Here is a 13,520-nt window from a genome sequence, read left to right as displayed (position 1 = left end):
GGAGAAAACCCACGCAGCACGGGGAGAACATGCAAACTCCACACAGGCGGGGCCGGGGATTGAACCCGGGTCCTCAGAACTGTGAGGCTGACGCTCTAACCAGTCGGCCACCATGCCGCAGTTGCATTTTGTTTTACACAATAATGCAAAATATATTTATAACCACATAGACATAACATAACAGGGTAAAAATTTTTTAAAAAAATTATTCAGTATTCTTCATAAATCGCTTGCATTGGATTGCGTGCGTGTGTACCTAATGAAGTCCTGCAGCAGGAAGTGACATCTTCCTCCTCATGTGGCCCACCAGTGTTGCTCCAGGGCCTGCAGCTGGGCCTCGGCTGCTGACTGCTGCTTGGCCACCAGCACCATGCAAAGGCTGGCGCCGCTGGATTGCCTCCCCCCACTACCCTAAGGCACCTCTCATTGGAAGAAAGTTGAATTAGTTTGAAAGAAAAGAAAAAAAAATGCACAAAAACAACAAAGTTGAATTTGAAGTTTATGGTCATTTGATGGGAATGAGTATTACAGTATATTACAAGGGTAGACGTCTGTACATTTCTGCTGTTGGGATCTAATGTGAGCAACACCTGAGGACTACTAATACTAAACAAAAAAATACTGATCAATGTAACAAAAAAAAAACAATATTATTGCTTTACCAGGAAGTAGCAACCACAGCCAGATTGAGGTCACGTCGCCGCTTTTCGACTTCGACTAACAAGAGACGAGACAAGTGGCCTAGTCAGCACTACACTGCGTAGCATTGTTGTGTACAGGACGTTAATTATGAGCGACATAATGCCGGGGAGGATAACAGGTCAACCTGGGATGTGAGGTAAGCACTTTCGGCAACAGAGATCCCGTTTTTGTGGAGTTAGTCGCACAAAAACAAAACTGACAAAAAAAGTTTCAAGATTATTCGGGTGGGGGTCAAGCACCATTTACAAAATGTACATATGATATTATGTATACAGGATACTATGTGGAGTATTCGGGTGCTCTATTGGAAGGATGGGGAAATTGTTTTCTTATCAGTGGCCATTTCAATTCCGAAATTATAAGATGCTACGATTACACAAATGTTTATTACAAATTTTATTTTGGGTGTTTTATAATCAGATGAACTGTTACAAAACTACCCAAAAGCATTTAATTTAGTTGCCCTGTTTTTTTTTTGTTTTTTTTATCAAATATTAAATTTTAATTTGTATTTAATATTTTTTAATGAAAAATACATATCATTCAAATTAAAATAAACCCCTAAACATTTGCTGTAATTTCATCATTTTATGACTTAAATCAATTTCATAGTTTCCATTTTATTTTTGGAACAACAAAACTTAAATGAAATTAGTCAGCCAACAAAGTCTAAATGTATTTTAATATGTTTTATCTTTAATAAACATTTGCTTGTTCCTATTTCTTTTTTAAATTGTTATTATGGTTATGGCCTGGAGGCCGAAAATGGCCGCCGAAAAGCAAAAAAAGCCACGTGTTCTACGCTCTCTCTGGACGCTCCAATGATGAATAAATAATCGTTACAGCAAAATGTCCCAAAAAAAATAAAAAGGCACACGGAAGTACTTGGGGCAAGATTGGCACTAAAGAATGTTAAAGATAAAAAATAACATGAAGCGTGAAAATATGAGTATGATAAATATTCTAGAATTGAAGGGGGGGGGGGGGGGGTCATGCACAAAAATCATCTCCCAACTTATCAGAACGAGTGTCCTTGGTGTCAGCTGATTTCAAGTCCTCTAGTTTGGGGACATACAGTAGCTAGCGTATGCACACACTGTAGCTGTGTGCGTCTGTGTGTGTATATGGGGTAAGTCCAGGCTAAGCCCACCCGCACGGTGGTATCATGTGGGGGGGGGGGGGGGGGGGCGTGACCAGCGTGGGTCACCAATAGAAGGAGCGAGTCAGGAAATTGGCGGCCGTGTTGAGCCAGCCCATTCCGTCCGCGACGGAACCCACACGCGTCACCGCCTTGTCGGGATCTTGCGACGGACTCTCCTCCTCGGGCAGGTAGTCCGGGATGTCCGTGTTCTCTTCTACCGTCGACGCGCCCGCCGCACCCTCGCCCTCTTCCTGGAATGGCATGATCAGCTGCGACGCACACAGACAAAGTAGGTGAACAGACAAAATGGAAGTGACGACACACAAAACAAGACCTCCACCACGGAAGCAAGGTTGTTCCTGTAGACCGAGAAGGAATCCTGAATTGAACAGTGGGTACCTCGACTTGCGAATGTAGCAAATCAAGAAGTGCCCTGACTCAGGAACAAGGAAAATTCCCAATCTGGATCAAATGTGTACTTCACTTCAGCAACACTAAGGCTAATTACAACACGATATGATGTTTACATCAGATCTGGATTAGACTGTACTTCCTTCCAGCAATTAAAATCCAACATAATTACAACCTGATTTGATGATGTTTGGCACAAGCATTCCAACATACTGTATTAAGTAGGCCTTTCAATGTTATATTTACATTGATCCCAAAACGCTCAATTTTGATCATATGTGGATTAAACTGTACTTCCTTGCAGCTATTAAGATTGACTATAAAAACAGAAAGCTGATCTGACGACAACTGACAGAAGCATTCATGTTAAATGTACGCTGATCCCAAATGCCCTTTCGGGATCCGATCTGGAGTATTCTCGCCATCATTACACAAAATTACATATTGATACAAACAGCAGTTGCACAACAACAAAACAAGCAGACAAAAACATGTGCGCCTGGATTGACGTAATGACTGAGTCAAGCCTGACCCCTGCTGGCCATATCTGGTAATAAAAAGTTGTGTTGATGTATATTTCCATTTCCGTAGTTTTTTTACATGTTCATAAATGCGTGTCATCTGAGCTGAGCGGTCCGTCCTCACCTCTCCTCCATCGTCCGTCCTCAACACCTGTTGAGCTTTCATCACTTTCGTGGAGTTTATGGCTGAGCCCAACGCCTGACACACACAAAATACATTTTTTAAAATATTAATAAGTACAGTGGATTGTGAACGTTTTTTAACATGTACTGTTGCCTCAAGACTGTTTCAGTCTTGAGGCAACAAGACTCAAAGCTGTTTGAATGGCACTCAGTCATTCTTTGTGGTTGTCTGTATCCCTTCATATTAATATCTGAAAGTATGGTATGAAATACAATATTTTTTTATTCAAAATAAGTAAATTTTATAAAATATTATTTCCAATAAAATATAGTCTTCAATTAGAATTATACAAACACAAAATATGGAAATCAAAAATAAAAATTGGAATGCAAAAATAAATGCACAGAATATATATTTAAGTATTTTTTTTGTTTTTCTAAAAAATATATAGAAAATAAAAAACAAAAGATATTTACAGAAAATAATTAAAATACACCTGGAAAAGGAATTAACTTTTTACAAATCTATCCATCCATTTTCTGAGCCGCTTCTCCTCACTAGGGTCGCGGGCGTGCTGGAGCCTATCCCAGCTATCATCGGGCAGGAGGCGGGGTACACCCTCAACTGGTTGCCAGCCAATCGCAGGGCACATACAAACAAACAACCATTCGCGCTCACATTCACACCTACGGGCAATTTAGAGTCCACAATTGACCTACCATGCATGTTTTTGGGATGTGGGAGGAAACGGGAGTGCCCGGAGAAAACCCACGCAGGCACGGGGAGAACATGCAAACTCCACACAGGGGGGGCTGGGGATTGAACCCCGGTCCTCAGAACTGTGAGGCAGATGCTCAAACCAGTCCCACACCGTTCCGCCCTTTTTACAAATCCAAAAATGTAAAAAAATAAAATAAAATACAAATGACAAACTTTTTTTTTTTTTAATTATATATATCAGTTGGTGCAGAAATGTATGACATCATACAGACAGCAGACTACTAAACGTGTTTCGGTGCCGTTGTACACAAACTGAATTGTATGCAGCCCTGTATGCAAGTTGAAAAACCAGAGGCATTGATATTACAAAAAAGCTCCAAACCATTTCATCACTAAACATTTGTTCGATAGTTGCAACATATTCTCCATGAATTTAGTCTGGCCCTTAAGGACTTGAAAACTAAAACGGCCACTGTTGTTGTAGAACGCGCGGGGCGCTTGCTTACGTCAGCTTTAAGGTCGGAGCGGATCCTCACGACGCATCTCTTGACGGCCATCTGGAAAGTAAAGCTGATGACTCCTCGGATCTTCAGCAAGGCCTCCTCGCACAGGCTCCTGCGAGTCTGCACGCCACGGAACAGGCAAGACGGGATAAACGTTTGAAGAGTTAAAAAGATTACATTAAAAAAATTACATAACAGAATGGTACTTAACACGTACTGTACATACTAATTAAAAAAAAAAAAAAAAAAGGTGCAAGTCACTGTACCAACACTCCGTTTGAACACTGCCCACGTACCACACTTGGAGATCCACTGGTTTAGACTACGTAAAAACTGAATCGACACCCACCGAGTCGTCCAGTCCGTCGATATGCAGCACCACCGTCTTGGCCCTCTTGTTGTTGGAACCCAGGAAGAACTGAGCCTTGCGTCGGCAGGAGGCGGCGGCCGCCTCCGCCTGCTCGGCTTCCTCTTTACCGGCCGACTGAAAGATCTCGTAGATCTCTGAGGCCAGGAGTTTGGTTTCCCCGGGCGACGCGCTCCTTAAAGGACGGGGCAGACGGGCCACGTTAAAAACTGGATGTAACACCACTGGGGATGACTGAAATGACTCCTTCAACAGTCACCTATTAGGCAGAAATGCCACTGGCCTACTAAAGTCCAGTGCATCCAAAGTGCAATAAAGCCTTCTTATCATTACTCTCTCAACTGCTCCTCACTGCCACCTCCAGGACTGGAGTTGAACCGTAATAAACTGCAATGTATTATTGATTTGACGTCATTCGTTTGAATTCTCATTTATATTATAATTTTGATTCCTCTATACAATTAAATGATTTTAACTATTATTATTCAAAAGAACTGACTGAATTGAAGATTAAAGTTAAATTATCTTTAAAAAATTTAAGTTTTCTTTTATTCATATTTATTTCATCCATCCATCCATTTCCTGAGCCGCTTATCCTCACTAGGGTCACGGGAGTGCTGGAGCCAATCCCAGCAATCATCGGACAGGAGGCGGGGTACACCCTGAACTGGTTGCCAGCCACTCGCAGGGCACATAGAAACAAACAATCATTTAAACTCACTTTCACACCTACGGGCAATTTAGAGTCTTCAATTAACCTACCATGCATGTTTTGGGGATGTGGGAAGAAACCGTAGTACCTGGAGAAAACTCACGCAGGCATGGGGAGAACATGCAAACTCCACACAGGCGGGGCCGGTGATTGAACCCCGGTCCTCAGAACTGTGAGGCAGACGCTCTAACCAGTCGTCCACCATGCCGCCTCATATTTATGTATCTTAATATTTTTAGATAGTGCGCCACTCTTCAGTGTCAAGTGAAATGCAGTGACCAAAAAAGCCTTCTATGGAACATTATAAAGTGTCATTTATTTTAAAATTCACAATAAATTCATATATTTTAATTTCCATGTATTTTTGTACGTACCGTTTGCCAACCTTTTATTTATTACACATCGTAACATTTTCATGTCAATAGTTTGAATGCTTGATTTTTTACATGCCTGGGATTTATTTATTTTTTTATTGCAAATAAAGCTTAATTGAAAAACTAAACTTAACACACTATTAAATCAACCTGATGCACTAGGAGAAATTTAACATTGTGTGGCACACATTAGTAGAAATAAAATGACTGTTAAAAAGTTACTCCGGAAGTTAAAACAAAAATAGACTCTTGCTGTACTATAAAAATCTGAGCATGTTAAAATTTTGTGTGTCTAACAGGAGGACGTTGCTATAAAAAAAAAAAAAAAAAAAAAAAACATTTTAAAAATACAGCACAGCTTAGATGGTTTAATGCAGTGCGTGTGTATGCCACTTACTTCTGCATGACATTCTGCAAGCTCAGCATCATGCCCAGCTCGCCCTTCATCTTCTCCCTGTTGGCTCGACATTCTGCCAGGTAGCGCACGGCCTGCGCACACACACATACACACACACAAAGACACTGACAGTGGGCAGCCATTTTGTAGCATTATAAAACACACTAGTATTATATAAGCAACAAGAAATGTGGTTGGAGTGGCTCTGTTTAGTTACGCTTCACTGTTTTGTTTTGTTTTCCAACCAACTGTTATAACATAAAACACTCCAAGGTGTATTAATTCACAATGACCATGTGTCCAAGTTAAATAGACAAGAACACAAGAAAAGTGTGGTCATAGATGACCATTGTCTATTTCTGTGTCTTTGCAGGCATGGCTTCTTGAGACTTTTTTTGCGGATGTGCTCGTGATAGACATGCCAACCAAACTTCATGTTGCTAAGACAAACGGAATTTTCAAATGCAAAATATGGACCACAAACCCTCAACCCACAAATGCGCAACACAATAATAAACTTTGCTGCCATGCGCCACCGAGATGCAATGACCAGAACTCAAATTCCTCACAATCGAACGTTGTCTATTTATCGCGTATGAGTGGCCCAAATTTGGTAGCAATCGGGCAAAATATTTAGGAAAGTTTCTTTGATGACCTTAAAAATGGCTGCTCCAAACCAAAATGGAAAACTACCTGTTTCTTTTCAGGCACGGCATATTTCAGACTTTTTAGTGGGCCCACTCATGATAGAGATGCCTACCACATTACTGTTTGACTTTAGTTTGAAGCTGTTTTTGGATCTCATTTTCTATTGGCGATATCACAAAAATGTTGCCCAAAAAGGATTTCCTCCCCCCCCCCCCCCGAAACAAAAACCTCAAGGCGGCCGACTGGTTAGAGCGTCAGCCTCACACTTCTGAGGACCCGGGTTCAATACCCGGCCCCGCCTGTATGGAGTTTGCATGTTCTCCCCGTGCCTGCGTGGGTTTTCTCCGGGCACTCCAGTTTCCTCCCACATCCCAAAAACATGCATTAATTGAAGACTCTAAATTGCCCGTAGGTGTGCATGTGAGTGCGAATGGTTGTTTGTTTGTATGTGCCCTACGATTGGCTGGCAACCAGTTCAGGGTGTACCCCGCCTCCTGCCCGATGTTAGCTGGGATAGGCTCCAGCACGCCCGCGACCCTAGTGAGGAGAAGCGGCTCAGAAAACGGATGGACCAAAACCTCAATTTCTCCAGAACCCGTCATCCGATTTTCAAAATTCCCGGTACGTTGTACTCAGGTTGAAGTGGCCACTCCAACCGGACTCGGCATTTTGGGGAAGTCTTGTCACATTGCTATTTAAAGGGTTCTGAAACCACATCTATTGATGCTAAATCGTTAGCAAGTCAATGACGTTCCATTGTATGTTGGCATTAAGCTAACGGGGCCTTTCTTTAGGCAGCTGTTTGGTACTTTGAAATCAACATGTGAATCTCTTAGTTTTATGTTTACTTCAACTGGGAGTGGCAATAAACAGCTTGAAGCCTCTTTTGAGTAACTGTTCTCCATTTGCCAAACTGTTGCTTATTGTGAAGTAAGCTGAATTGAGTTCATATCTAAGGGCACCACTGTATAACAGAATTCGCTGCCACATTATGTTTTAATGACTAAATCTGGAACACTTGCCAGCAGTGCAGAGTAGACCACTTGCGGGTTGGGGTGGTCCAGGAACAGAATGAGCCCCGGTAAGCATCCGTGATCCTCTACTATGGCCCTGCGGTTGAGGGGGTCCGCGGCGAGGTCCCGCAGCTGGTTCACCACCGTCAGCGCATCCACCTCCGCACTCATGGCGCCTCTCGTGCGGCGGCCACACGCATCCAACCGACCTCCGCCCGGCTGTGACCAAAAAAAGTGCTAAATCAGTTAGTAGGGCAGTCACTTTTTCGCAACTTTGACTCTATGTATTGAGGACTGTCAATAGGTTTCAAAATTGCATCGAATGAATTTCATTCCCAATCGGAAACAGACAACATGAGCAACTCATTTCCCGGCTGCTCGGAAACTACTGGAGGAATGCTCATCTTATTTTATGATGTTGAACTGTTAATGATGTTAATGTTAATTTATGAACGATTGTGTTAATGTTATGCCAAAAGGGACACCCCAGCCCCCACGCCAACAGAATGCACTAAATTTCACATCATCAGTAAAGAAAAAAACGTTTATTTGTATTATTTCTATGAAAGGTAATACTGGGAAAATAACTTTCTGCAGTTAAAAAAAATAACGTTTCCATGCTTGTTTGGTATCAGGAGAAATACATCTATTTTGAGATCATAAAGTATAAATATAGGGAATTGTTTTTTTAATCTCGCTCAAAGGATCAAAGAAGCAAGAAAACAAAATGTTTACACTATTTTTTAAGTAACAAAATGTGGTAACACAGATTAGGAATTAACGAGAAATTTAAGAAGCTTAAAGCAGCAATTGGTTGACCCATTTATCATAAGAGCACTTGTATAACACAATAGTCGATCGTGGATACAGATAATAAAGTAATAAGTAAGTTCTGTAGCACGTTCAAACAAATAAATAGCTCATTTGTCCCATTATGCGTAGTCCTGTCACAGATAACATGCTATATGCTAAATTAAAAGAGCTGCTAAAGTCGTTCCACTAAACTCAACATGTCAGAACGTACATAAACGCCTACTTAAAAGGAAATATAGCATTTGAATTCATTTATAAATGCGGATATTTAATGAGGCTTTGTTCGACCCCGAGCCTCACCTCAAATTTCGCCCTGACAAAAAGACCCAGGCGGGTCGCTGGTGGCTAGGCTATGCTAAAGCTAACGCATTTTAACCTTACCTTTCAGTCACTTTTCGGCGAAACCATGAGACAACCACAGCCAAACGTCGGTGACACGGGACGAAAAGGTGTCTTGCCGGGGACGAAGTGCCACAGTTTTTTTTTTTTTTTTTTTTTTTAAACTACCTATAATAATATAAGTTCATTAACGCTGGGCCCTCCGCCTTTTCTTTGACTATGCTCGTTTAAAGATAGCAGCTGTGCACACTGTTTTGGGTGTTGTGGCACGTCAGTGGGTGCGCTCGTTGAAACCCTTCCTCGTACCGCTTCCAGTGGTACACGGCTATGAGCGCGACACGTTCCCACTGAGACACACGAAGTTTACAATCGAACGCACTCAAAAATTCCGATACATGATTGGACAGTCTTCTTTGAGTGACTGGATAAAAATCCAATCACAAGATAACATTGTTAATATGGCTAAATTGTATTGGCAGACCTGTGTGACAATCAATGTGATTGTCAAATGGTGGCAATTGATGATGATTATAATCCCAATAATCCAATTGGTCGAAAGATTTTAATGACTACCCTCCACATCAGTCACCTCTCATGCGGGTTGCGGGACACGTCCGACGGCTAAACAAGGTGGAAACGCTGGAAAAGTTGTCAGTAAAGCCTCCAGTCAGAGTTTGCAAGGTATCCGCACACACATTTGACATTGTATACACGCGTGTATGTTTTACGGGACTCGCTCAGCTGTGTTTAAAGCGTTCCTTTTCCATCGTTTTACAGCGAAAACGTTGGTTTTGTAGCTGCAAAAAAAAGTTGGTTCAATCCGGTTAGCTCCGCTGGCTAAACTAGGTAGCATCAGGTAGCCAAAATGAACGATTAAAATCGAACAAATTATGCTTTTAAACTCAATTTGTATCGGTTTTAGTACGCTTAGAAATGTCGCAATAAGGTCACTTTGCATGGTGTCAAGTTGAAAAACAGTCACCAGTTGTTGTCTACGAACTTGTATTTGTTTCTTTTTTTTTTTGTTTTTTTTTTGAGTTGAGCTCACATTGTTACATGTAAAGAGTTTCCACGGCGATAGCTATATTATTGTCATCATGTAAATGTGAAGTTTTTGTTGACACCTTGTGTGCGTGTGTGTGCAAATGTAACTGATGTCATGCGTGTTTGACGTGATGAAAGTGCGTCTTTGAAAAATGGTTTCTAAAAATAAAATGCTGTCTTGCCAATCAAGCAAATAAAGTACATTTAAAAAAAGAACAAATATAATGCAATTGTAATTTTGATTTTAGATGGAATAGAAAATGAATTATAAAATGTGTTTGTCATTTTAGGTTCCTGTATGGTGACGAGCTCATTCGTATTCTGGCATGTGTCAATCAATCAGGCCTGAGGAGCAATGAATAAATCCTACGGACGCATCGAAATGGACCTGGTAGGTGAAAAGGATGAATTTGAGTCTTGTTCGTGTGCGGGATTGTAATTGGGAAACCCCTTTTTTTTTTCCATAGACGTTTGGATCAGCAAAGCCCTACGGGTCCACGAGGAGTATCGTGAGGAGGATCGCGAGCAACCTTCCTCTCAAACCCTGCCCCAGGGTTCACTTTCAGGTGAGAGATGGTAAAGACCAACTTGTTGACATCACAGCTCCTCTCCAGCTCTGTTGTGTGACCGCTGTCCCTTTTCCAACCATAAACAGCCGCTGAGGCGTCTCACAGCACGGACGACTGATCAGGCTCTTTTGAAAATGTTGGCATGTGACTATGTCACTTTCTTTTCCATCCCTTTCAACATGCCTTTTCTCTCTCTCTCTCTCTCTCTCTCTCTCCCCCCCCACCCCACCTCTCGTTCTTTTTTTCCCTCCAGCGCCCCTCCCTATGCTATGCGGAATGCGGTATGTCTGCTTTAGGTCAGTTTGTCTGCAACATCATCCCTGAATTGTTCCTTCTTTCTTACTTCTTTGTGTTTGTGTGTAATTTAGACGAATGGCCATGGAAATAGGAGTGCAGAACATTCATATAGAGCGTCTCCCGTGCTGTTAAAAATGATTTTTGATTTAATTTTTTAAATCTAGATTGCTCAGGACTTTGTCATGCCCCGCTTTGCTACGTTTTCAAATAACAACGGCTCAAATGCTAACATGCTAACAGTCGGTGTGCTAGCATGTCGCAAGATTGCAACCTGATTTAAAAATGCGCTAAAGCAGATTAGGATTCTGCATCCTTGGCCTGTCACCAGGAGATATTACTGGTGACAATTTTTGAAATGCTAACATGTAACAAGATAGCAACCTGACTAATAAACAAAGTGCCTAAGGCCCATTTTTAAGGATTTTACATCTAGTCCCTGTAATTGGTTTCCATTTAAAATGAGAATTGGTAGCATGCTAACACTCACCGACAGTTGCCATGCTAACTCTACGGCGTATGCACCCAACGTGGCCTTCCCTTGTACCAGCTGTACCCACTGGACGAGGATGCGGATGTCATCGCCCGCAGGAAGGAGCACGCGGTGGCCTCACTCGCCGACGTCTCCTGGATCAACCAGGACGACGACGACGATGATGGCGAAGAGGAGGAAGGCAAACCTCGGTGAGAAATGAATCCTCAAATAGTGGCCCCCTCTCTAATCGATGCCTTTACTAAGAATGTCGCTGACATTTACAGAAGCCAAAGGTTATGACATTAACCCCCAGAGATTGAATGATTTATAAAAAAAAAAAAAAAAAAAAAGAAAACAAAACTGTCCGCTAATGCCTTTATTTTTGTATTATTCCCACCAAACTAGTTTTTAAAACTGCACATTTTGGAGTTTTGCACTGGACTGCAGAATTGTATTTGTACAATTTAAATCCTTCTAATAAAACGCCTTCCCCCTAATAGACGCTTGGTACAAACTATAAAGAAACTTTATAGCATGTTTGTAATTCAAAATAAAAATGCCTTTGCAAATAAATATATTTCAACACCAGGTCGCGGCCACCCCAGGGGCTGGCGTTCCGGGGGCGCCCACCCCGGCCTCGGAGACGCCCCCTCGCCAGGCGGCGCTCTCTCCCTAGCCTCCACCAGGGCCCCCCGGACCCCCAGGGCCCCGCGGCCGCCAACGACGAGGCCATTCAGAAGATCAGCGCGCTGGAGACGGAGCTGGGCAAGCTGCGAGCGCAGATAGCCCAGATCGTGCTGGCCCAGGAGAAGAGTGCCCAGTTGGGTAGGAAAATTACCTTTCTTGATGTAATGATGTAAATTCTCCTCTAGATAGCAGCAGAGTTTCACAATTTCAACATTCCACTTCTGTTGGCCTCAGCTGTCTCCAATGGAACAAGCTCCGGGCCTCCCCAGGCTCCACCTCCCCCTCCACCTCCTCCTCCTCCCTCTGGACTCCAGCGCACCTTTTCCACCATGGACCTGATCAAGGAGCGGCGCGGGAAAAAGACGCAAGGCCCAACGGAGACAAAGACGCACGCCGACATCCCAAACATGCTGGACGTCCTCAAGGACATGAACAAAGTCAAGCTGAGATCCGTCAAAAGGTGAGTACACGTGTGTCATTAACATTACGACCAGGATAGATCTGAAGGTTGAAATCGAGATGAGGATTAAGTCTTGATATGACGGGGAAAAAAACACAAAATGTGATGATGATAAAATCGAATTATGAGCTTTTTTGTTTTTATTTTATTTATTTCCTTAAATATTCGACCTCGTTCCATCTGTGGCACGATGTGTGTATTTGTTGTTGTTTGCGCGCAGTCGGCCGGTGAGCGCGGAGAACGAGGAGAAGATGAAGGAGCCGACGGACGCCGCCGCGCTCATCGCGCAGGCTCTCAAGAGGAAGTTTGCGCACACGTACCCGCAACACAACCACCAAGTGGACCAAGTCAAACATCCCGCCGAAAGCCCGCTGGTAACGGCACACATTTTTATCAATATTGTCTTTTGCTCGTTATATTGCAGCTTTTGCCATTATTCTCCTCATATTCTGAGTTTTTTTTCTCACAATTTTTTTTTCTTGTCTACTCCATTTTGTCATTTGACCTCCTTCATTCATTTTGTCTTTTTTTGTGCCAGTTTGGTCAGCACATGTTGAGATCAACCGGGAAGCGCACGTTTGTCTAAAGGAATGAATGAATGCAGCTTACTGACGAGGAAGAGGCCTGGAATGTTCCAAATCGTCAACTTTATTACTTTAATATTTCTGCAAGCACAAAAGGGATATTCCTCTCAATTCTGTTCATGGTTTGGTGCACTTTTTAAGTTATATGACATTTTATTATGCATATGTCAGTGTTGCCAGTCTTCTGTATAGTGAGATTCAACTGGTCATACGGTAAATTATGATTGTCCTAGTAAAGCGCTCTAAAATGATTGTCCTACATTCCTAATGTATACCAAACACTAATTTGCCAAACCCCTATGTAAAATGATGTTGTTGGTTTTTTTTTTGTATTCAATACCTCATTTGATGGTAAAATAAATCATCTCGATTCTATTATTACACACCAGTGTTTAGTTTTAAATTGTGATGCAAGTCAGCCAAAACATTACTGCCATTATTTATGTTTTAATTTTATTGTTGGTTTTTGTGAGGAAAGGTGGACCATTTTATGATTTTATTCAAGATCTTTAGCAGTGGAATTGTGTTCTGTTAAAATAGTTTTATTTAGCAAGTGTACAATTGGACTATCAAGTCTGATCCAGTGTGTGATTGTTTTTTAAGTAAAAATAGTGTTACAATG

General features: G+C 42.1%; 2 protein-coding genes across 2 annotated transcripts; one reads left to right on the top strand and one right to left on the bottom strand.

The window, feature by feature from the left end:
* Positions 1–486: 486 nt before the first annotated feature.
* Positions 487–9,093, bottom strand: armc1 (armadillo repeat containing 1). The gene is made up of 7 exons (XM_061666945.1): positions 8,828–9,093; positions 7,643–7,852; positions 5,973–6,064; positions 4,472–4,664; positions 4,126–4,242; positions 2,900–2,974; positions 487–2,112 (listed from the first exon to the last, which is right to left on the bottom strand). The coding sequence occupies exons 2-7, from the start codon at positions 7,802–7,804 to the stop codon at positions 1,906–1,908; spliced, it is 846 nt and encodes a 281-aa protein (XP_061522929.1). The 5' UTR covers positions 7,805–7,852; positions 8,828–9,093; the 3' UTR covers positions 487–1,905.
* A 281-nt stretch (positions 9,094–9,374) lies between these two features.
* mtfr1 (mitochondrial fission regulator 1) lies at positions 9,375–13,212 on the top strand. The gene is made up of 8 exons (XM_061665756.1): positions 9,375–9,466; positions 10,120–10,220; positions 10,297–10,395; positions 11,243–11,376; positions 11,757–11,992; positions 12,089–12,314; positions 12,535–12,688; positions 12,853–13,212. The coding sequence occupies exons 2-8, from the start codon at positions 10,185–10,187 to the stop codon at positions 12,898–12,900; spliced, it is 933 nt and encodes a 310-aa protein (XP_061521740.1). The 5' UTR covers positions 9,375–9,466; positions 10,120–10,184; the 3' UTR covers positions 12,901–13,212.
* Positions 13,213–13,520: the final 308 nt, after the last annotated feature.

The sequence above is a fragment of the Phycodurus eques genome, chromosome 21 (genome assembly GCF_024500275.1).
Source record: "Phycodurus eques isolate BA_2022a chromosome 21, UOR_Pequ_1.1, whole genome shotgun sequence".
NCBI lineage: Eukaryota > Metazoa > Chordata > Actinopteri > Syngnathiformes > Syngnathidae > Phycodurus > Phycodurus eques.
The sequence above is the reverse complement of the archived record's forward strand: the minus strand, read 5'-3'. Positions and strand labels throughout refer to the sequence as shown.